Source organism: Lonchura striata, chromosome 28 (assembly GCF_046129695.1).
Source record: "Lonchura striata isolate bLonStr1 chromosome 28, bLonStr1.mat, whole genome shotgun sequence".
NCBI lineage: Eukaryota > Metazoa > Chordata > Aves > Passeriformes > Estrildidae > Lonchura > Lonchura striata.
In genome coordinates, this window is record NC_134630.1 from 2823748 (window position 1) to 2847559 (window position 23812).

At 42.6% G+C, this 23812-nt stretch overlaps 1 protein-coding gene across 2 annotated transcripts in view; it reads right to left on the reverse strand.

The window, feature by feature from the left end:
• Window positions 1–23812, reverse strand: part of AP3D1 (adaptor related protein complex 3 subunit delta 1) — a 42273-nt gene that overhangs the window by 17583 nt on the left and 878 nt on the right. For both annotated transcript variants that reach the window (XM_031507173.2, XM_021528259.3), the window contains exons 2-13: window positions 10976–11071; window positions 10097–10177; window positions 9437–9517; window positions 7501–7608; window positions 7033–7162; window positions 5599–5738; window positions 5263–5336; window positions 3502–3551; window positions 1950–1999; window positions 1515–1563; window positions 944–1089; window positions 88–236 (exon numbers count right to left, since the gene is read on the reverse strand). In XM_031507173.2, the coding sequence (XP_031363033.1) occupies window positions 88–236; window positions 944–1089; window positions 1515–1563; window positions 1950–1999; window positions 3502–3551; window positions 5263–5336; window positions 5599–5738; window positions 7033–7162; window positions 7501–7608; window positions 9437–9517; window positions 10097–10177; window positions 10976–11071 (1154 nt within the window). The remainder of the gene's footprint in view (window positions 1–87; window positions 237–943; window positions 1090–1514; window positions 1564–1949; window positions 2000–3501; window positions 3552–5262; window positions 5337–5598; window positions 5739–7032; window positions 7163–7500; window positions 7609–9436; window positions 9518–10096; window positions 10178–10975; window positions 11072–23812) is intronic.

Genomic DNA, 23812 nt, shown 5'->3' on the forward strand with positions numbered 1-23812 from the left:
GCAAGGGGAAGGGATGGGTGGGTATCAGACAACAACCCCTGCATTTCCTTTGTGATGAGCTCCAAGCTGGCAGCTGAAAGCACTGACCATTCAAAGTTTGTGATGTACTGATAATTGGACTGGCTGCAGATGTCTATGATTTTGGTCAGCAGCTCATCTCGGTACGTCGTCCCTTCGGCTTTATCCACGTGAATCATCAGTTTCTTCACAATCTCCATCAGGTTCTTCTTGGAGACCTGTTAAAGAGGCGGTGAAGGGTTCAACCACTTTCCTACACTGCCAAGTCCTTCCAGTTCCAGTAAAGTGGCTGCTGGCTCTTTGCTGGACCCATATCATGTTAACAAGAAAGCAGAACCAACTCTGTGGCCCCAACCCAAAAATGAACTTGTTTAATGCTGTTCAATGTTTTTGTTAAAGAAGAACCAGCACAAGATGTTTAAGAAAAGACTAGTTGTGGCATTTAGTGCCATGGCCTGGCTGACAAGTGGTGTTAGGTCACAAGTTGGATTTGATGATCTCCAAGGCTTTTTCCAACCCAGCTGATTCTGTGATGACTTTGCTGTGGGAGAGCTGAGGATTAGAATTACTATCAGCAATATAGCAATTCAAGAGAAAATGCCTCTTCTACTGCCAGATTAGAAAGTTTAAGAGTTTAAAACATTTTTGCTTATAAAGGAAACAAATTTAGGAGTCAATAACATCCAATGGAATTGATTTCAAAATGGACTTGAACTGAGAAACTCCATCCAGTCGGAATCAGAAGTTTTAAAGCCTTCATGATGAACCAGATATTTTACTTGTCCTAAGTGCCAGAGAAGATATGGGAGTTGTTATCAAAAGTCTACTGTGGAGTGGGCAGAGAAAGTTGCATGCTCTCCTTAAATGGCACCTTCCTAAAGGGAACTTCAGTGGGACTGCTGAAGAAATAAATGTAGCAACGTACCATGCCATAGAGGAGATCTAAAGCTCGGAGTCGGATGGACTCATCTTTGTCATCCAAACATTGGAGAATGAGATCCTTGTGAGACTGAACTGACTTGGGGTGCGTTTTCAGGATTTTGGACATAGCTAACAGGCCCAAGTACTTCACTGTGAAAGACAAAATAAAACTTCTTTCCAAATATAGAAACACTGTTTTGGGCTGAGCATGAGATCTTAAAGCTAAAAATTTCTCAGTATTCTTTGCAGTCACTAAAGTAAGTCAACACTCTTGCATTTTACTCTGCTGAAAATAGTTGTCATTGCTTTCCAAGCAGCCAGACTATAAAAAGGGAAGTCCCAGAGCATGGAAAAAAACTGTTTTAGATTTACAAGACCACAAACAGCAGTAATAACTGCTGTCATTTTTTTTTTTAAATATTATAAAGAAAGGCTCACCATCAAAAATTATTTCCATATTAAACCCCCCAGCAACTGTTTACAGCATACCAGGCACTACAACCCCTCTGAGGCTGCTACAACATTTCCCCAGTGCTTGGGGGCCAGCAGCTCCATGAAGAAAGCACCATACTTACAGTTCTGGTCAGAATCTTCTATCAATATCCTCAACTTCTGCACACAAAGCTGGAAAAAAAGACCACACCATGTTTATTACAGGTCTGAAAATATTCATGAAGTTTACTCAGTACACAAGGAAGTATCTGACCAAGACCTGAGGTCTCCAGGTGAGAGGGTTTTGTTGCATTAACAGATTTCCAAAAAAAAGGAAGCTCTTTGACTGCACTGATAGCAGGATATCAATAATGAGTTGGGAAAACTCAAAAACTCTGCATTTTAGATTGAATTAAGTAGGAAAGTTTATATAGGGAATGCCTCAGTCTGCAGGATTGCACAGTGAGAGCACTTCAGGGAGCTACTGCTCTAACTGCAGAGGAACACAATCCCATTTCCCCTGGCCCTTGGGATCCCACAGCAGAGCAGAACAAACAACCCCTGAACCCAGGTCCTACCTGGATGCTAGCGCTGTGGTTGGGCATCCCCGAGGACAGAGAGATCAGAACTGAAACAGAAGCACAAATTCCAGTCAGTATTTCTGTGCTGGGAGAGGCTGCAACAACAACACCTGACAGCCCACACCCAGCTCAGCTCTCAGGGAAAGTGCTAGATTATTGTTTGTCTGTTTGCTTGGGTTTTTTGGGGTCTGGAGGAAGGAGAGAAGGTTGTGACATGAACTTAAAAAGTTTCATATACTATAACAGCAATAATAAGAGGGCAAGAAAAAAGAGTAAAGGTGGAAACAGCTGCAACAGCCAGGTCAAAGCTGCTTTTTTTTGCTCTCACTAAGGTTTATTTCACTGACATCACATAGCACTCAAGGCTGTTAATATGTCAGCAGCTACTGTACAGCTGAATTTTTAATTGTGCACTTTCCTAATGTAATGGGATGCAGCAACGGATCCTGGAGTTTAACGTGATTAGATTGGAGCTATTATCAAGCCAGCCATTGTTGATTATATGGGACAATTGAAAGCTCTGGTAGCACACAGCCCCACTGCAGAAAAGGTGGGCTCACCCTGGTAACTGCTGCTGGCACAGCAGCACCAAGCCAAGCCCAGCTGTGCCTGAGCAGGTGCCATGTGCTGCCCTCTGTCCCTGCTGGGAAGCTGAGCTGGACACTGCCACCTCCACAGCTGGCAGGTGCCAGGTGCTCCTCTGCTATTTCAGGGTTTGTTTGCTGGCTCTGATATCACCATCCCTGAGGTGTCCTGGGTGGGTGAATTCCTCCTCTACCCACAGGATGACCCCACTGGATCTCTGTGAAGGCCACTCTCATCCACAATGGAATTCCCCTCTGTGTAATTCTCCCTCCCATCATGACACCTCATTTCCCCAAAGGAATACCCAGTGAGTGACAGATCTCTCTTCCCTCTCTGAACTGACCCAGAACAGCAAGTTCTGCACCATTATCCAAAGAACCCACAGGAGACAGACAGACCAACTGTGAATGTCAAAAGCCCTCTGCTCCACACTCTGATATTGCAGCCAAGCCTGAGCTGCAATATTGTGCTATCCCTTTTTGCCTTTGTTTTCTCTCACCCTCTCAGTTATGGAGTTCATATCTCTTCCCCAGAAACTGAAACTGCCAATCAGTAACTCCAATTGCCTCCTCTAAGGAATTACACCCCATTTTTAAACTGCAAACTTGCAAAATTAAAAATGTGATCCATCATCACATAAAAAAACTTGGCAAAGAGACATCACTTGTTTTAATTCTATCACTGCTGGTACATTTTGTAGCTGTAGCAACATTTAGGATCTGGCACATACATAATCTCATTGTCTGTACCTGGCTTCAGCCTTCAGCAAACACAACACAGCTGTAGTGACTGTGCTTCACCCACTGACAACAAAGGATTTCAGCCCCACAGTAACACAAAGTTTGCCAGGAGACTTATTGCATTTAGAATACATTAAGTTGAAGAATAAAAGGTTTACAGATGGCATCTGTTGATGACAAAGTTCATCACATTTTTTTTCTAGATTCCAAGTTTCAGTTCTCACCTGCTATTACTGTGTTCACACATTCATATAAGAGAGACATGGCTGAGGTGCTGAAACAGAAATCAGGTATATTAAATAAGGAATAAACCAGCACATTTTGAAGAGTTGTCAGCACTATCTTGGAGCTAGTTAGCACCTTGAACTTCACAAGACATTGTCAATATTCTGCTCCATATCCCTTCAAACAGATGAAATGATTCTCACTTAAAAACTGCTGGGGGGAGGAATTTTTAAACAAATGTTTTAAAACCCAAAAATCTTCCTGGAAAAGCAGCAAGTAAGAGCACTGTGACACAAGGAATATGTAAGGAAGTGGTTACTCAAACCCCACCACCACTCACACAATACTGAAGCAATCTTGTCCAAGAATCAAATTAAATCTTCTGCCCAAGGTCAAAAACTCATGACAAGGCAGATGGAGAAGCTCAAGACTCTCTCCAAGCGAGAGAGTCACAGCCCAGCAGCAGAGGCTTGGGTTGCAGGGACACACTTCCCATCCCTGGAATTTTCGGTGTCTGATTTCCCCCAAAACTCAAATTCAAGGCTGCTTGTGCCAGCTGAACACAAGACAGTGCAGTTCTGAGTACTGCAGAGGTCCTTACAAAGCCTAATCTGTACAAGAGGAACCAGGAACCTCCCAGGCCCCAAAGGAGCAGGTTCCAAGCACAGGGTACACAGGGAAGGAGCACAGCTCCAGAGACAGACACAGCACTGCCCTGAGGGTCAGCCTGGGATACTGGGAACCACGAGAAACACTTCTGCTCCCTGGACACTTGGTGGGACAGCTCAGGATGCTGCAACTCATTACAGGACCCAAAATGACTGAATGGACACCAAGCCAAAGAGGATCCAGTACCCACAATTCAGAATTACTAATGTGGGAGCTGGGGAGAGGAGGTGGGTTTGTACATCTTCCTGCTTTTTCTGGTGGGTTGTATCTGTTACTGCTGATAAATCCCTGGAGGTACCTGAATACTGGTTACCTGGATGTTCTGATCCTGCCTTAAAGTAATACGAGGATGGACAGAAATCATCTGGCTAGAGTTGCTCTCAAGGCTACACAGATATCTGCTTTAAACCTTGCTCTGCCACATGAAAAGAAATAAACTTTTTCACTCAACAACTCCTGCACAAAATCACACTTCCTCTTCATAACAAGGAGAATCCATGTATTCCCTCCAAGGCATCTATTTCCTGATTTCAGGTCAGAATTAGAACCACTACACCACCACAAACCAGCATTAACAAGGGACAAGGAAATAACTTTATTTAATCTACATTTAGAACATATATATTATAAGAACCTCATTAAAAACATCTGAGCTGCCAAATGCAGGAGAAAGGGCTTTAGTGTATTCCTTGTCATGCTGCTTTGGTGGGTAAGGCACTCCTGAAAGTCAGGAATCAAATGTGTGAGGTGAACAGGAGAGTCAAAATATACAGCTGAGCCTTTTTATACATCCTCTACACCCATTTCTGGCTTGAAATGCAGTGAAAGGAAAGCAAATTGCTCCAATTTTCACCTATCCCTTGGAGGAATTCATGCTGAAAGTCAGACACCCAGAGATTTTCCTTTAAGGTATTTCACCTCACTCAAGTTTTCCAGAAACAACCCTGATCTAAGATTATATTTTGATACTTGAAGCCAATATACCAAAAATCAATAAAAAAATATAAAATGCATCTTCAACCCAGCTACTGACCCCCCTACCAGGCCTTTCCCCTGTTCTGACTGAACAAGGCAGGGTCTGTCACACATACCTGTGGATGAGGTTGGTCAGGGGCTCAATCAGTTTCTTTCCCAGCCTTGGTTCTAATGGAGTAAGAGCACCAAACTATTCAAAATGAAGAAAAGTGAGTTAATAGCTGCTTTTCAACAGCTTCAAAACATTATGTAAATTACAGCTCACTGTATTTAAACCAAGCTAAATTAACATATTTTTCTTTTTGGTTACATTCACAAACATTAGAAGATATTCCCGGCTTCTTTTTATTCAGGTTGAATGGTAACTATGCCTCCCAACAAGAAATCCATTTTCACACCCAAGGTAATTTAATGAGAACCCTAATCCTGTAAACAAAAAGCAGAATACTTGCCAGTTTTATAATTTTAATGAGAACCCAATTATTGGTTGACGACGTCATCAACTTGAAGAAGAGCGGAGCAAGGGAAAGGTAATTTTTGGGATTGCGTCGAGCCAGCTCACAAATAACATTTACTGCAGCAGACTGCACACCTGGGGAAAAGAAGTGGGAGAAGCACAAATCTCATCAATGCCTTCATTGTAATTGAAGTTTCTGGTGCAGAACCCCCACAGCAAAAGCAGCTGAAGCTTCAGACCTGTGTGTCCAATGGTTTGGCTTCATTCCCAACCCTGAGGCAGTAAATACAGGGATGCAAAAGCAAACTGAGAAAGGGTTTTATTTAATTGTGGCTATTTTCTAATATAGCAGCAAGCCAGGTATCTGCTTTGGGTCCAGCATGAGAAAAACCAGCACACTGCCACATCCCTGCCCTAGGCTGTGGAGAGCTGGTTGTGGGACACAGACAACACAATAATCAGCCACCAGAAAGTTTCCAATCACTCCTGACTTCTCTCATATGTATTATTTAAAAATGTTTAAATACAAAACAAATATAACAATTCCTTAAGCAATATGACTGGACACATTCACTCCCTTCTCATTGCTCAGCCTCTTACACGGGTTGGTGTCAGTTTGGAATGTTTTATTCTAGACAGTCTGGGTGTCCTAGCAGAGAGCAATCCTTCACAAAGCTTAACAGGCAATTTCTTCCTCTCTCTGCAGGTGAGGGATTTTGCTTTCTTTAATAACATTGTGCCTGGAAGATGAATATTCCATGCCCACAATAAAACAGTCCAGGAAATGCAATTAAATTTCTCCCTGTAATTGCAGATACAAATCAAGTGGAGATCAGATACACACCACACACAGAATTCCCCAAATAAGCATTGTGGTGCAGTGAGGGTACATCAGCACCTCCTGAAGGCTGAGCAAAAATGTGAATATGATACTGAGCAATTGCAGATTTCCTGTGCTGCTGCTGGCCTGCACTGACACGGTACTGAGGGGCTCAAAGAGCAGTCTGGACTCAAATAAATTAAAACTACACTAAGGAATGTTAAATAATTTTAAGTGCATGTCAACAGCTGCAGCTTGCTAAGAAAGCACAGGAAGTAACAAAACCAGAACCCCAAACCCTGAAACCAAGTGAAATATTTTCAATAGCCAAGTTCAATAAGCAACAAATCAGGAAACTTTAAGCTACTTTGTCCATTAAGGTTTAACCCACTGATACATTTGAAGAAATTGACATTTTAATTTTAAAGAACATATTCTTAATATGGCAACACCCATCAAAACTCTCCTATGCTCACCTACCCTGAAACAGGTGAGTCAGTGGCCAAAAGATGATTAGAGCATTTTTCATGCACTCTTTTCTCCACAAGCTCTACAAGCACATGGACCTCCACATGTGAGAGCAGAAGGAATTCACTAAAATCCACTCACCGGGATCTGGATCTTCAAGTTTCTCTTTAAGGCGAGGAAATGCAGGACGGAGGGACTCTGGGTACTTCAAAAAAACTTTGTACATGATTAACACTGCCTTCTTCCTGATGTAAGGCTTTGTGTGAGACATCTGTTAATGAAACAACTGCAGTCAGGCTCTGAGCACATTTGTGCTTCCACAGCTTCTGTGCTCACACTGCTGTCATCAAAGCTCTTCCTGGGAGACTCAACTGCTTTTGGAAAACTCAGCTTTGAGGCAAGAGCAAAATACTGTTTATCACCAAAACAAATGAGTGTATTTCAAAGTGATCCTCTTGATCTAACTAAGATCTAAGAAAGCTCCCCAGAACCCCCACAAGAATGAAGCAGCAGGTTTCACATGTATCAGTTCTAAATGTAAGACATTTACCAGATTTGAATAAGTTAACATTCTATAATTGTAAAGTTATTTCAACCTTATTGACTCACCAACGTCATGATGTCATTTGCCAAGTCCCTGGCAAGATCTGGAGTAACAAAACAGGACAAGCCAGTCAGTGCAACTCCAGTATCATACTGGTTAGGGCTACTCAGATCCTGAAAGAAGAGAAACACGCTCAAAAATTTAAGATCACACAGAAAGTCAAGAAACAACTTCTTCAGATTAATTTTATTAATTTAACATAAATAAAGCAGAGCTTCTGCTTCATGGGAATATTTATACATCAACTACTAACACCTGCTAAACTACAGCCAGCCTGGGGTTTAATAATGGGCACAAAGAACCATAATTAAACAAGAGATGGATGACTGCAACATAAAAGTAATCAGAGATCACACCTTAGTAGTGTTTTGGGAATGGAAATAGTTTTTAAACACTCATTACAGGATCACAAACATATTTAAAGTCCTAAAAATCTGGTATTAAATACTAACGCTGCTAAGTCCAATTCCAAGTGCCATCGATTTCACTGGGAACAAGCACTCTTGGTGAGTGGTGTTCCACCTTAATCTAGTAGAGAAATAAGATTATTCTTCTCCTGAGCTGCTGGCAGCACCTCAACTTTCAGTCCAAAAAGACAAGACATGAGTTATGTGTGTGGAACACATTTATTGGTCAAATTCCGTGGATCTATTTGTAGTCAGTGTCCTACCCAGCCCTCCATAGTCTTTCAGGTCTAAGCTTAAGTCACTTACCCATAGTAAAATTAATCTGTGAGTTTGTTCAAATATAGACTTTAAATTGTGTATCAGGAAACACAAACATGAAGAAGCTGCACAGAGCATTCCCACATGGACTGCTGAATTAAGAGTCCATATTCACATGGATACTGAAGCTGATCCAGGAGAGCTAAACTTAGTCAGGTCTTTGGGGCTCTGTGCCATTTACATCTCATTTAAAAACCTGCTGCAGGTGGTGGGAAATTAGAGTCTACTTTAAGAATAACACAATCTACTTCTTAAGCAGCAAAAAACTGCAATTCATCCTGAATCTAATGTATTTTGAGAACTGTAAATCCTTCAAATCTCAAGTTATTAGATCAATGAAACATGAAAAGGCATAAAGAGATTTTTATCTTTTATGTAAAAACTTTAGCAAAGTGGAAGTAGCCAGTAAGTGACTGAAATTCAGTTAAAATAAAGTGTCCATAATGAAGACAATAGATATTCACATTCAGCACAAAATAGTTCAAAAGATAGAGGGAAAAGCACAAGTTCTTGAGGGAAGATACTGGATAAAATCCCACTGCTCATATTTAACAAAGAAAACACATTTTGGTTCCTCAGGTGGCAAAAAGGTAGGCACATCTTGTACTGGATCAGTCAAATTTTAAAGAAGTGATACTTAAAAAATGAAAGTCAAGAGCTTAAAAAATATCTGTAACTTCAAGAATGGGAAAACTATGCTGCAAACCAATAACTCTAAGTGATCAAGCTCTATGAAAAAGAATACACATGTGGGTACATGAATACAGAACAAAACTTTACATACATGCTTCACCATTTTTACACTCAATTCTACCAGGGAAGTCAAAAGTCTGATGTGGAATTACAGACAAAAAATTCCTCACAAGTAGAAGTGTTGTGGAGCCATGTCACTCCCGAGACTGCTCATTTTACTTCAGGAATGGAGACATTTTTCCTGCCTGTTACATTCTTATAAGCACTGCCTCGAGACCAGCAAAGTTATTTCTGTCATCATTCTCTGTGCTGAACAAACACTGAGCTGGTATGAGACAGCACAGGGAGGGATGCACACAGCTCCTGAGTGTTTCATTAATCCCTCTGCTTGTGAAACAACAGGAGACTGCAAATCAAGAATTCTACTTAAATACCTCTGTATTCCTCATGGAGAAATACTCAGTACAGATGTGAAAGTAGAAGTAGGGAGAGTGCAAGAAAAACTGAAGAACTGAACATTTACCTTTCGGATCTGATTAGTTGTCAGCATAATGACATCAGTCCCTTCATGAAAGCACTGGGAGGCAGCCAGGTAACCAATGCGCTGGGAAAAGGCAAGGAGGAAAACAAGGTTTGTTTTTAGTCAATTTAGACAATGCTTAGGTGGAAAACAGCTGGTGGCTTTATAAGCAATATTAAAAAGATGAACAAGTATGTTTGTTTAACAGAAGAGGCATGAGAGGGTTCCTCTAGAAATTGGGGTTTATATCAAAAAAGTAAGTTCAGACAAGTAATGTTCTACTGATAATTTATCTGTCTTAGGAGTAATAAAACCACCTTCACCTTCCCTATTTTGTTACAACACAGTTCAGTGACCACGAAGCTGCAGAAATAAGGTAGGATTGTCTACTACAATTATTTTGTCTGTGTTGACTCCTGAGTTTCAGGCATAAAGTCTGATTTGGAAAGAACGTCTTAGGAAGCAACATTCCACCCTGGGTGAAATGGGTTAAAAAAGTCTGCAAAAAAACACAAATCTTTCAAGAAAAATTATAAAACTATTACAAAATAAAAAATGCCTGGTACTAAGAATCTCAGGTGGTCTTCACATAAAAATACCCTGGCTTTTCACAAAAGATATCTGACAGCTTAGCCAGGACAGCTGCATTTACAGAGAACTCACCTTAAATGTAAACTTGGAAGCACTCATAACTTCAATAATGTTGAAAGCAGCCCAACTGATGTCATAGCCCAACATCTGTAACTGTGAGCAGAGAAGCAGAGATAAAGTTCTGAAATAAGAGACTCAAGAAAAGAGTTCAAAACATGTCCCAAAACTGAAGATGCAACAGGAGTCTGAAAATAATACTGTAAGGCATCACAGGTCTATGAGCCATGTTACACTGCATGACTCAGAGTAAGTGAAAGATGTCACAAGTTTTCAACAGTTTGCCTTAGTTCCAGGTTGCCCAGAGCAGCTGAGGCTGCCCCTGGATCCCTGGAAGTGCCCAAGGCCAGGGCCTGGAGCACCCTGGGATAGTGGAAGGTGTCCTTGCCATGGCAGGAGGATGGGCTTTAAGGTCTCTTCAAATCCAAATCATTCTGTGATTCTGTGATATGCAGTTATATAAGCACTGGTGTGAAGGGTTTTCTTCCTGATTTTTTTTTTAAATAAAAACCATAACAGAACCACGACAAGAATCCTTTACCAAAATTTCTGTCTTCTCCTCATCAACAAAGGACTGAGCAAAGACAAACAAACCCAGTTTCAAATGTTCATGTTACTATGTCACATAAGAACCAATCCAGCTGAAAACAATTTCTTTTAACTTGTCTGTTTTAAATGATATTCACTTCCTGACCCACCACAATAAAATCTAATTGTACCAAGCACAGCAGGAATGCGCAGCCTCTGACGTCAGGGCTGGGGGAGTGTTGTCCCCACAGCCTGCACTTAGAGCAGTTGAGGGGGAGCAGGCACCCAGACCCAAGGCTGGCTCCAAATCTGCAGGAAAGAACAAAATGCAGCTGCAATTCCTTGGGATCCCAGCAAGGCACTTACATAGGTCAGTTTGCAGACTGCGTTTGCCTTCACTGCGATGTTGTCCTGCTTCAGCTCCTGCTTGATCTCATCAATGCACTGTGAGATGTATTTTGCCTGAGAAAAACAAACACAAATTTGAGCTCCTCCACCAGTTTCTCAAATTTCCAGCATGTTGGTAGGGAGAAGCAGCAGAACTCAGCATTTGCAAGCACCAATCTCACACACACACTATTTAGTAAGCATTTAATTCTGACAAAATTACTTATTAAAAAGAACCACCACAGTTCTGTTACAAAACCAAAATTATGAGATGTTTCTTTGATGGTTGCCCCTTCTGCCTCTCCCTCACAATTACACCACTCACTCCAAAGCTCTAGATTCAAAATCTGCAAACAGGAAGTTGTTTGATGGACTGAGTAGGCAGAGGTCTGAACAAAAACAGAGTTCACCACTGCTGGAAAACTCACTGCCTCCAGAGGGACGTCAGAGAACACCCTCTCATTACGTGACAAGAAACTGCCAAGCCCTGCTAACAGCCCACAGATGAAAGGTGACTGATGAAAACACCCCATTTTTGGACATGCTGCCAATGATGACACTGTGGGTGCACACCCACAACATTACCCATGCCTGAAGGGACACAAAACAAGGCTTGGATGGGACACAGGTGCTTCCTGGATCCCCCAGCCATGGAAAGCAACATGGAAAGTCATGAACCCCTTCTCAGGTTCTCAACTTCCATGAGCCCTTTTGCCATTTACACATTTTTATAAGTAACAGCTATTTCTATGAATTTCTCAGCAATTCAAAGAGCCAAATGTCACAATGTTTACATTTAAATATTGGTGCTTCACATCTTTCCAAGCAATCACATCTGTGCTTGTGGGAAGGATGTGGCAAACATGTGATTTAAAATTATCTTTATAGATTTTATTTTATAAGCAGAATTTGCTCAGCCAAAGATTCTTCCAGTTCACAATTAATTATTATTTAAGTACTGAAGGCATCTGCTACAGGAATCATGAAAATTTAAATTCAAAGAAATAATCTCTCTTTTCAAAGCCATGCATGCACCAGGGTGTTTCACATTCCTAACTGCCAGAGGAACCAGGTCAGAACCAGATTACCTAATCCCTGCCTGAATACCACCCTTCTTCCAAAATGATATTTGCAGCATATAAGTGTCTACTGGCCTGACTTTAATCAACATTTTTTTCCCCTTTACACTAATTTTTGTGTATTAATGCAAACATTTTTTAGTCTTTTACAAATGTCACGGAGTGACATTATTCAAGTTACAAAAGTTTGCTGTTAGAAACAGTGGGTGGAAAATGGATGGAAATCAGCCCTGGGGGAGGGTTGGGGTGCTGGTGGGTGAGAGGCTCAGCCTGCCCCGGCCATGGGCACTGACCCCAGAGCCCCCCTGGGCTGGGCTGAGCCCCAGCGTGGGCAGCAGGGGAGGGGGGATTCTGCCCCTCTGCCCCGCTCAGGTGAGACCCCACCTGCAGAGCTGCCCCAGCCTGGGGAACAGCAGCAGGAGGACGTGGAGCTGCTGGAGCCAGGCCAGAGGAGCCACGGAGATGCTGCCAGGGCTGGAGCCCCTCTGCCATGGAGCCAGGCTGGGAGAGCTGGGGGTGTTTAGCAGACAGATGAAAGAACTTGAGGGAATTTAAGATATTCCTAAATGCCTGTGTTTGGGATAGAAATACTATCCTTACAGTAGGAATTCTCATATTGAGAGGGCACTGTGAACACCAAACAACCCTTTCCTATATGCAGATCCCTTCTGTTTTGGATACAGGTGAGTGGATCACATCTGCCAAAACTGGAGATGGCATCACTCCCAAACACTTAACAACATAGTGACCAGGTGACTTCACCCAGAAGCAGATTTGGGATTGCAAACCCTTCACCTGAGAGTGATTCAGGTTCTGACAACTCACTTGGGAAGTTTAAACTCTCGAGTATAAACTAAAAAACACATTCTGAGAGTAGAAAATAAATACTTCATTAAAAATGCTGAAAGAATGACTTACACAACATGCAACTGATCCACAAATATATTGTACTTGGCCTTGAATATTTTATAACCACAGAAGAGCACGCTGGAACAATGTCACAGAACCCTTCACATGTGTATCTTGTTGCCACATCCTGGGCAGCAAGGGCAGTGATGATTCTCAAGGCAGAAGGACACTGACACACAGGTTCTCAGTCTTCACATCCATAACCAAAAGCCTCACTTATTTCCCAATGCATCTGTCCACAAACTATTCAAACATTAGCTTAATCTTCCTGGAAACCTCTTCAGAGTTGAGCACAAACCTCTGCGTGAGCAGGAGAGGTGAAAAAAATAGAGTATTAGTGTAGTTCAGTAGTGGTCAGCCTGGCACAGCTGAACACAGGCTCCAGAATCACCAGTCCCAACATCCCACAGGGCAAATCCCTGCCTACCAGTTAGTCCAGCTTCTGGAAAAGCATATTACAGAACTCAGAATCAGATCTGCAACTGAAAAAAGGGATTAGAGAGAGCAGAAAGAAGACCTTCTGAAACAGCTGTACTTCAAATCCCAAAACACTCCAAGGAATGACAGGCACTATATATAGAAAGCTTTATAGGATCAGCAGGTATTAACTTTTTGTTAATCCTGTGGAGTGGTACCACCATGAATGAGCAATATGAGGAAAATTGATCTATTCAGTCTCCCTCCTAAATCTGAAAGCCAAGCACCACACCTGGCTGGATCTGCTGCCACATTTCACACCCACAGAACCAGGAGGGAGCCTGGAGGCAGGAGCAGATCCTTAGCGAGGCTCTGGCTGTGGTACCCTGACCTGGGCACAGCGCTGGACAGGACCTGTACCAAAGCACTTCCCACTGACCCATACCACAGCCCACGAGCTGCTCAGTGGGGTCACACAGCAAGAGGAAGAACAACCACTTGATGCAATGAAAAAATTTGTAGTCTCTCAGCAAGGCCTAAATATTTGGAAGAAAAAAAAAAACCACCTTAATATTTGCATACTGACACAGCAAAAAAACCTGGGTATCTTGCCCAGCACTGATTATATCTTTGCATAAATCCTTCTAATATAGGAATTTCCTAGTGCAGTAATTAAAACCAAATATTTCCCAGGATATAAGTAGCTCTGTTTTTCCTTAAATGCTTTTGAGGTCCCATGAATCACAGGATCATTAAGGTTGGAAAAGCCCTCTAGGATCAACAAGTTCAACAGTTGTTAATCCAGTACTGCCATGTTCATCATTAAAGCAGGCCCCAAATGCCACGTCCACGTTTTTTTAAACATTTCCAGGGATGGTGACTCCACCACTGCCCTGGGCAGCCCCTTCCAATGCCTCACAAACTCTTCTATGAAGCAGTTTTTCCTAATATCCAGTCTAAACCTCCCATGGCCCAGCCTGAGGCCGTTCCCTCTCCTGTCCCTGTTCCCTGGAGCAGAGCCCAGCCTCCCCAGCTGTCCCCTCCTGTCAGGAGTTGTGCAGAGCCACAAGGTCCCCCCAGAGCTTCCTTTTCTTCAGGCTGAGCCCTTTTCCCAGCTCCCTCAGCTGATCCTCATCACACTTGTGCTCTAGTCCCCACTCTGGACACGCGCCAGCCCTTCAAAGCCTTTCTTATCATGAGGGGCCCAAACCTCACCCCAGGATTCAAGACAGGGCCTCAGCAGCGCCAAGAGTTCATTTATGCTCCCAGTATTCATTACAATACTAATATATTTCATAGCTATTAATTCCTTACTAGCTCTGTGACAGTACAATTTCCAGTTTTGTGTGCATGGCTCACACATTCCGGGCAGTTGATTGAGGAGCATTTCTAAGCACCAGCATTTACAGATCTGTGGACAAGCCCAGCCAGATGGCTCTGAGGGGGCCAGGCAATGCCCAGCAGCCCCTCAGGCAGTGTGGTGAGGACAGGCAGAGCCATGAGGCACAGGAAGCCTCTCAGGAGAGGAAGAGTGGAGCAGGGGCAGAGCTTCCTGCCAGCAGCAGAGCTGAAGGCTCTGAGAGCAGCAGGCAAGGAGCTGAGGCTCTCTTTTATTCCTGCTAGGCTGCCAAGTGGGAAAGGAGCCTTCCCTGCCTCGGTGGAAAGGCTCCTTAATGAAATGCTATAGCAACCACTCTGGTAATTGCTCTGTCTCCCAAGGAGCATTACAAGAACACGCCCGGAGCAGCCCAGCTACAACCCAAGTGCAGCCTGCAGATGTGAGAGTGAGTACAGCACAATCACAACTGCATTTCTCAAAGCACATCACCAATGAGATGCTGGAGTATTTTATATCCATGAACAGAACGCACAAGCTGTTTTTTAAAACAAGCCCAAATTCCTCAAGAATTCCAAGAGCTCACCCAGAAAATATGTGCATTTAAATGAATATGAGTGGCTAAAATAAGAGAGAAGGCATCATGAATCAAAGACACAGTCTCCTTAAAATGGAAGGAGGAAGGGGAGAGTGGGTCATGGTAAGAAAGCCAAAAATGTCATTTGATAGGATTTTTCACTTCTCACTCAAGTTTTTTGATTTAGCTTTGAAAAATGCTGAAGTTTTATTCCATGACAAGACAGAACTTGGAGTTTGCTGACAATTTCAGAGATGCTCACAAAAGACTTATCTTTCTCAAGGAAGCAGTATGTGAAGTTTAAAAAAGTCACTGATCTGTACAACAATCACATTCCTAAGATATGTGTTTCTCCATGCTGTACTTTCTGTCATTACCTGACAGGAACACACTAATGATTGGAATGGAGATCACTGCAGAACCATTACATTAAAGTTAATCATGTAAACCACTCATTTCCAGTAGTCTTTAAGAAGTTGTATTTTCATCTCAGCCATAAACCACCTTCAAAACTCAAGAGAAGCCAAACTTGCATTCCCACCACTTTGGGTTGCAACCCAGCAAACCAAATGCACTTGATTTGAGATTCAAACCTGTCACTGCAACATCCAAGTGCTTCCATCCACATGAAAGAGCAAAATGTCAGAGAACATTAGTTCCTATTTCTCTTGTGCTTCCAGGGTGTTAAGGAAAGAATTATTAACAGTGAATGCCACAAGGAACAAGGTATTTTCTCATATATGTGAAACTACACCATGTTTGGAATACTTAGAACATAAAAATAAATAAGCACAAAATGTAACATTTCTTCTGTTTTAAGCACTATAGGATTTATCAGTTTTACGTAGGACTTTGAGACAAACCCCATGAGATCACGCTGAGCACAAGCACAGGATGGTCTCACATGAGGGGAAGATTCCTACTGCTGGAACTTGACCATGATGCTCAACACCAAAGGCAGTCACACCCCAAGACACCTTGTGGAGGTGAAGGAACTTTAGATCTGTTCCTGCTTCAGGCAGCAGATCCCATTCACAGTACAGATCACCTGCCTCGGAAAGAAGGCTGGGAAGAAATTCTTATCACTTGCCAGGCTCCTCTCAAAGCCTCAAAAGCAGCACTTGATGTCAAACAGCACTGAACCAGTCAGAGAACACCTCTAGTATTTGCAGTACCCGGACACATAGTACCACAACAGTACTGAATGAATCCACTGAAGTAACAGACAAGGGCATTAAAAAGAAAAATGTGTTACTGACTTGGACACAGCATTAGAGATCAACATATTACACATAATTCCCATTAAAATGCTATATTATTTAACTACTGTAGAAAAAAGATATTTAAGATAAATAACAGGATATTTTGTTAAGGCTACTCCATGCCTGGATAGAAAATTCCAAGGCATGTGCTCCACACATGCTCCTCACAAGTAACTTCACCAAAACATGGCAAAGCAGCTGAGAACAGAAGAGAGGATCAGCAGCGAGTGCTGCTGCACAATGCTCATCTTGATGGGTTTGCAGCAGCCTGAGTCCAGTGCAGAGGTCACTCAGCTGCAACAAAGGGCTCAGGAAACTGAAAGGCATTTTCATAAAGCCAAGCTTATCTTTCACTCAGCTGTTGATAAACAGCATTGCTGTACATGTTTTAACATGCCTTAGTTTTGTCCTTGCTACCCAGCTTTCCAGGGATTTACTGGCTCATCCTGAGGTAGGCTTAGGATCCCAGCCCAATGTTCTGAGTGACAGCACCAGAGGCACAAGGTTCTGCTGGTTCATTTGCAGCAGACTTCTATATTATTTATTAGAAACACGATGCATTACCCACTGCCCCCTTGTCTGGAATGAGCACAGTGAGATCACAAGACTCCTTGGCCAAGCAACACAGAGGAAGGAATGCAAAAAGTAGGTTTACAGTTTTTCTTTTGTTAATGTTTGCTTAAGTTACACACACCAACTGAAATCTGGCATGATGCAGGCACACATCCATCCTAAAGTGACTCATAAGCCAATTAAAACCTTTGAACCTTATTCTAAAAAATCAGAGAAATGCTATCTATACAAGTACTGTGCACCAATTTCAGGGCAGACAGCTGACCCCGGACCAACCACTACAGCCCCTTAAGGCACAGCAGAAAAACACACAGGATCTTCTAAACAGGTTTGTAACACAAACATTGGGTTTCAGGAAAGAAACAGATGCAGAGATGCAGTTGCTTTTCCAAAGTGACTCCAAGCACCTGCAGCATCCCCCCAAGCTCTCCTGGCAGTCTCCCATGGACAGCTCCTCTTTGGTGGTTTACCCAAAGACAATTGAGGATTTCACACTGAAATGCCCACAGAAGGGCACCAATGCAGGAAGCTGAAGCTACATGAGCTATCCCTGGCCCCTCCCAAGGCCAAGATCACTGCTGGCACCTTGGGAATCAGGAAAGTGGCAATCAACAAGCCCTGAACATCGTAAATCAGTAAGCAGACAGCAGCAGCAAGGGTCTAGAGATGTCCCTTAATTATCTCCAGTCTCACAGGTCCCTTAATACAAGCACATCTCCAGTCCGATCACAGTATTTGTTAATTTAATTGCACAGCAATTAAACAATCCTCATGGGTCTGTGCTGCCTAAACCATATCTGAGCAGACAACTTTTAAGCCTGGAGAGATATGTCAGATAAAAGTGCTCATTCTTGCAAATACAAGATGTACCCAAAGTTTTATTTTTACATTACTATGCAAAAAACCATGCAAGTGTTTTTTACAGTAGATTTTTCAACTTGCTTGTTCCAGACATCTCTGTGCAGTTTCAGGCTCTGATAAAGGCAGGCTTCATCAAAGCACGTGCTTTTTTGGATGCATAGGAAGCAGTCACTTCCTCCTGAGAAACTAAAGTAGCTATTGTTGCTGAGATTCAGATGACTGAAGTAGTTCAGGGAGAAACCAAAAAAAGATGCTTAATGACGTATTAATGCCAAATAAAAATGTAACGCTGAAAATACTACAAAGCTCTAACACTGATTCATGCACAGCTGTGAGTAGTTTGCAGCTATGGAAAGGTAAGGAGGACAGAGAAAAAGATGGTTCATAGCCATTCCCAGCTTCTTAAATTCAGCACAAATATTTGTGTAGTTAAAGTAAGTTTGTTCACCTCCTCCCTGCTGTACAATCACACTAAACAAACATCCACTCACAACTGAAGCTGATTAACACAGTGATCCACTTGGGGCAATATATTTTATACAGCTTTGCCATAGATTGAGCCAACCAGAAGAAAGTTTCAACATTCACACATCGACACCTCCCTCCATTTATACACCTTCCAACACAAGAATTTCTCAGCAGAAGTTGTCAGGTTTGAACACTTAGGTCATCATGGAAACAACAAGAAAAAAGAAACAGCTAATACAAAATCCAGCACTCAACTATGAGGTTTACAAACTGACTGCTCACCCTGCTGGGCAGTGACTGAGGAGGGGAACCAAACATTTCTAATACCCAGTTACACTCAGGATTCAACAGGGCTCACTTAATTCAGTTACTTTCAACATTTGCTTCTTATTTTAAAAAACCCACTCAATTACCTGTCTGAGCTACTAAAACTACCACCAATATTTTCTGCAACTTTTACTCTATTCAAATATTTTTATGCTTCCTGACACCTGGATTTTAGCAGACTTCCCCTCAGATGATGAAGCATTGTAATTTCTCAGCGTGAATGATCAGTTTTTAATAACCTAATGAACACAAATGCTTCCTTGTAACTGGTCCTATGACTTGGTTCTTTCTGGTGCCTGTCATGTAATGCTGCCCTTCACAGGGCAGCAGGAACAGGATGTACTCCCAAGAACACTTACAAATGAAAAACCTGAGGTGCTGTCTGTACACAAATGTCATTGCTAACCCACACTGTGGAGGAAGAGGTTTTCAGTCACTTTCACGGACGCTGATGGAAAGAAACCACAAAAAAACCCATTTTCTGCACTTAGCACCAGGACAAAGATCTGCAACACAAAGCACCAAATAAACAACTCTTTGCAGTTGATCACAGTGCAGAAATGTAATCTGTAGCCATATTTTATTTTGATTCCTCTGGCTGTTTTTCCCCTGGGCTCACTAAAGGTACAGTGGATAGTCACTCCATTTCTTAGGTACCTGACAGCTCTTCCTATTCCCTGGACCTGCCTGGGCACAATATTTACTTCCACATCTGCCAGCGCAGATCTGTCTGGAGCATTTCAAACCCTCAGCAGAGGCAGCTATAAAATGATCCAGACTGGGAACAAAGCTATTATCCCCACTTATGCCACAGTCAATTAAGTAATATTTAATACAGGAGAAAGCAAGAAGCTAATGAAAGGCAGCACTAATGCAAAGCCTCAGCTGCTCCTGCCTGTAATCACAGGACAACATTGCCCACGTCTTGGCTCGTGTGCCATGCTCCAGGCCCTTTGTGTCCGTGACACAGCAGGTAAGGCAGGGCACTCTCACTGGCCTTGCATGCCAGTCCCAGACGTTTCTCACCAAGTGGTGTGAGGTCCTTATCCAACCCTCTTTGTGTATTGTTTCTATTTCCGACTTTGTCTTTTGCAGTGATTCACACGCGCGAAGAATTAACAATAGCAACTCTAGAGCCACTTGGAAGTGGGTGGAATAATGAGCTGCCTTCAAAGATATCAACACGTATATGACACACAGTAACTGATGGAGCAGCAGTGCCTGAAAGAGCTGTCTGTCATCAATGAACTGCACTGCCCAGCAGTTGGTCTGTTCTTTCAGGCACCAACAAACCGTTTGGCATTCCTCAAAATTCCCTGATTACGTTCCAGCCTAAATCCTTTACCACCAAATACTAATACTGCACGAGTGGCTGAAGCCAGGCTGTCAGAAGCCACAGCATGAGAAGGCCTTCAGCCTCACTGAGGACAGGCTGAGCCCAGAAGAGTTTTGTGATGTGAAAAGATTCCTCAAAACTCCCCACATCATTGTTTCATCTGAAAATGTGTCAGAAGAAGCTGGAAATCAGCAGTGGAACACAGTGGTCCTTTATTTAGAGGGAAAAAGCTTTTTTAACAATACAAGTGCCCTGTCCTCGGGTAACCCTGAGTAAGCAGCAAGAAGCCACTGGCAGGTTGGAAAGGCAGGCTGACAGTAAACCACACATCTCACAGCAGGACACAGAATGCTCCTCCCATTTAGCATTATATTAGTAAGTAAAGTTTTTTTTTTCCCAACCAGCAGCACTGATTGCTCCTTTCAATGTTCCAAAACAGTTTTAAGTGTAAACCAGCAATGAGATACTCATCACTCAACACCGGAGACAGAAAAATGTGAATTTTTCAATATGATTTTTCCTGAAAGTATCAATTACCAAAACCACAAAGGCACACACAGCAGAGTCTCTAAAAAAAGGGAGGACAATTTTCTCACGTTATAAGAGAAGTGCACATATACATAGTACAGGACTTTTTAAATCCCTTCTCTCTCCTTAAGTGTCCTGCAGTAAATCAAAGACACCTGAAACAGAGGGCTAGTGTCTGAAGGAGCCTAAACACACTCATTAATACCTGTTTCTGTTACTTAATTTCAGTTTTCTAAAGGAACATCTCACATCAGCATCTGACAGGAGCTTCCTTGTTGGGAAAAACAAACTTTTAATTGTGAATGAAAAACACTATGCAAGGGCCAAAAACCATCAAAGAATTATCCTGTCCCTTATTACACATTTAGGAGAACAGATATAACTTATCAGTTTGGACTACCTTGGCAAAAATCCAGTATATTTTAACAGCCTATGGTACAAAGCATTCCTCCTCCAGAGCATGCTGTGAAGCAGATTCTGAAGCAGTAGGCACAAAGTAGAAGTTACTCCACTGTATACAAAACCACCTAATATCTTTTGAAAAACACCACTTTCATTAGCAAAAGCATCCCTTTTCCAAATGCAAGGGAGAGAATGAGGTATTGGAAGTGAAAATTCAGGGAAAGGCAGTAGGATCAAGTCTGGCTTTGAACTGGCGCTGGGAACACCACAGGAACTAAAGCATCTGTTGGAAAGTAAACACAACGTGTCAGAGCTGGGAGGGAGCTAATGCTGCTCTGCCACCTCATTCCCTGCACGCAGCACTTACCCTGCAGAAGGACCACGCAGCTCCAGCACTCCCCAGAACACTGGAGATGAACAGAGCAAATCTGCACGGAGCAGTGACTGTGTTAACCACCTCCTCTCTCCTACCTCGCATCCTTAGGGAAGTCCATCCCTTCAGTTTCAGTGTTTGAAATAAATGGGTCACACAATGGAAATGCCTCTGACAGGGAATGAACACGCTGCAGAGAGGCTGTGAGCTCGAGGGCCAGGCAGCCTCCAGCACTCTCACCTCCTCTAAGGAGCTGAGGAGCACCCAAAACTTATCAGTGAAGAGATGTGGCCTGCTCTGACTTCAGGACACACCTTGGCATGTGAGATTTAGGGTCACAGCAACATAGGAAGAACACAAACCCACCAAGCAAGAAGACAATGGGGCTGTCAAAGAACTGCACTGAAAAGCCCCACTGTGAACTGGGGTACCAGGCACTGGTACAGCCTCGATGGGCTGTGAAATACCAGATATGCTCATGTGGTATCTGCGTAAGAAGTGGAAAGGAATAAAACTTTCCGTCTCAGATCTACCAGGACAGACTGTCCAGAGAGATGAGGGAATAAGTGATGGCAGATTTTTCCATGTGATTAAATTCCAAAACACAAAACCCAAGACATGTAAATAAACTAACCTCCTGCAAAAAGCACAAGTAAATCAGAAGTCAAAACAACAATCTTGCCTTCATTTCTCTTCCTATCACTGATATTTAACAACCACAGTAGCTCTTTTCCAGAGACTGGAACTCTTCCTGGAGAAACTCCTGTTGAGCCAAGACCAATAGTCAATATCCTCCCCACTAAATCACACTGTTTGTTTTAAACAAATTTGCTGTTCTGAACAGGATAGTGTTTCTGTCTTAGGCATAGACACTTACCTTGAGACACACAAATGTTGGTTGAACTACAGCACTGGAGCAACATTAAACAGATACAATGACAATGGAAACACTGTAGGGAAAAGAGGAAGAATTTCTGCAGCTAGTTCCTCTAAAACAGCATTCAGATTTTGTAACATCACCTGAAAATTAGCCAATGTCCCTGGCCACTGCCTGGGAAGCACTGAATCCACACCCAAAAGCTCAACAGCAGATTTACAGCTCTCTCCAGCTGAGCCAGGAAAAGGCACAGTCCTTTCCTGGACTTGCAGCCACTCTCTGGAACTAAGAGAAATGATTTGAAGGATTCTCAAACACACAGGTTTTACCAGTGCAATGTCTTAATCAGCTGAACACATTCTAGTTTGGGTTTAATTTTTGCTGTGCTCGTGAGGATATGAAAAGGAATCATCCCTACAGTTACCTGTTTCAAAATCTCACCTTTAGTACTCCAAACTGAAGAGTTTAAAATCCCATCATGCTGCAGCCCAGCTGTTCTGACACAAGGTATTGCTCCGACCTCACTGAATCCCAGAGTGTGCACATACCCCAGTAACAGCTTCCCACACAGCCCTACAAAATTGTCCAAGGAGTGTTTTTTTCCTAACGCCAAAGGGCACAAAGGCCAATTCATTTTAACCATTTCTTATCACAGACTGAGAACAAGCTCGGTGTGCTTCTGAACTCTCTTTACGAAGCTGTTTGTCACAAAATTATTTTAGAAAAAGCATTCAATACTTCTCAAAGAACCAGTGCCACAAAGGCCTGGACCTTCACCAGAAGGATCCTCAGGGGTTTGACAGCTGATGAAACACTTTTTGTCCTATGCACAAAGGAATAAAGCAGATTTACTAAAAGCAGCACAACACATTGGAGGGGCTCCATAAGAATACTGCTCACCAGGTCCTGCTCTAGCACAACACACTAGGCTCATAAATTCCATACAAATAAGCTGTTGCTGCTTTGTGGTGTTTCACACATTTTTCAGGGCACTGCACAGCAGCCCTGCCTTCCTCTGCCATCAAACCAATACCATAAATTTAACATATACCAAAATAAATTGGATTCAATGATCCTGGTGGGTCCCTTCCAACACAGCATATTCTGTCACTCTGTGAAAAACAGAAATTTCCCAGGTATGCTCACTACCAAACAACCCCTTGTCCTGTGCACAAGGGGCTTACACAGATTTTGGAAGTTGTATTTTGTGTTTCAGCTCAATAGCACCAGCAAGAAGATCAGTTTTCCTAGTAAAGTTCTTCATTCAGTTAAAAGTTTACAACTTTTCCAGATGCTTTTGATAGCTGATATTGACTCTAGAGCCATCCCCCAACACACTAGCAAAGCCCAGCTGTTAGACCAATATTAAGAAAGCTCCTCAAGCTTCATGAGTTACTTGAAGATGAACACAAGTGACATTGGGGCCCGTTACTTCTCAATTACCATGTGACACTTTACTGTGGAGTCTCACATAACACGTTCTTGATGACT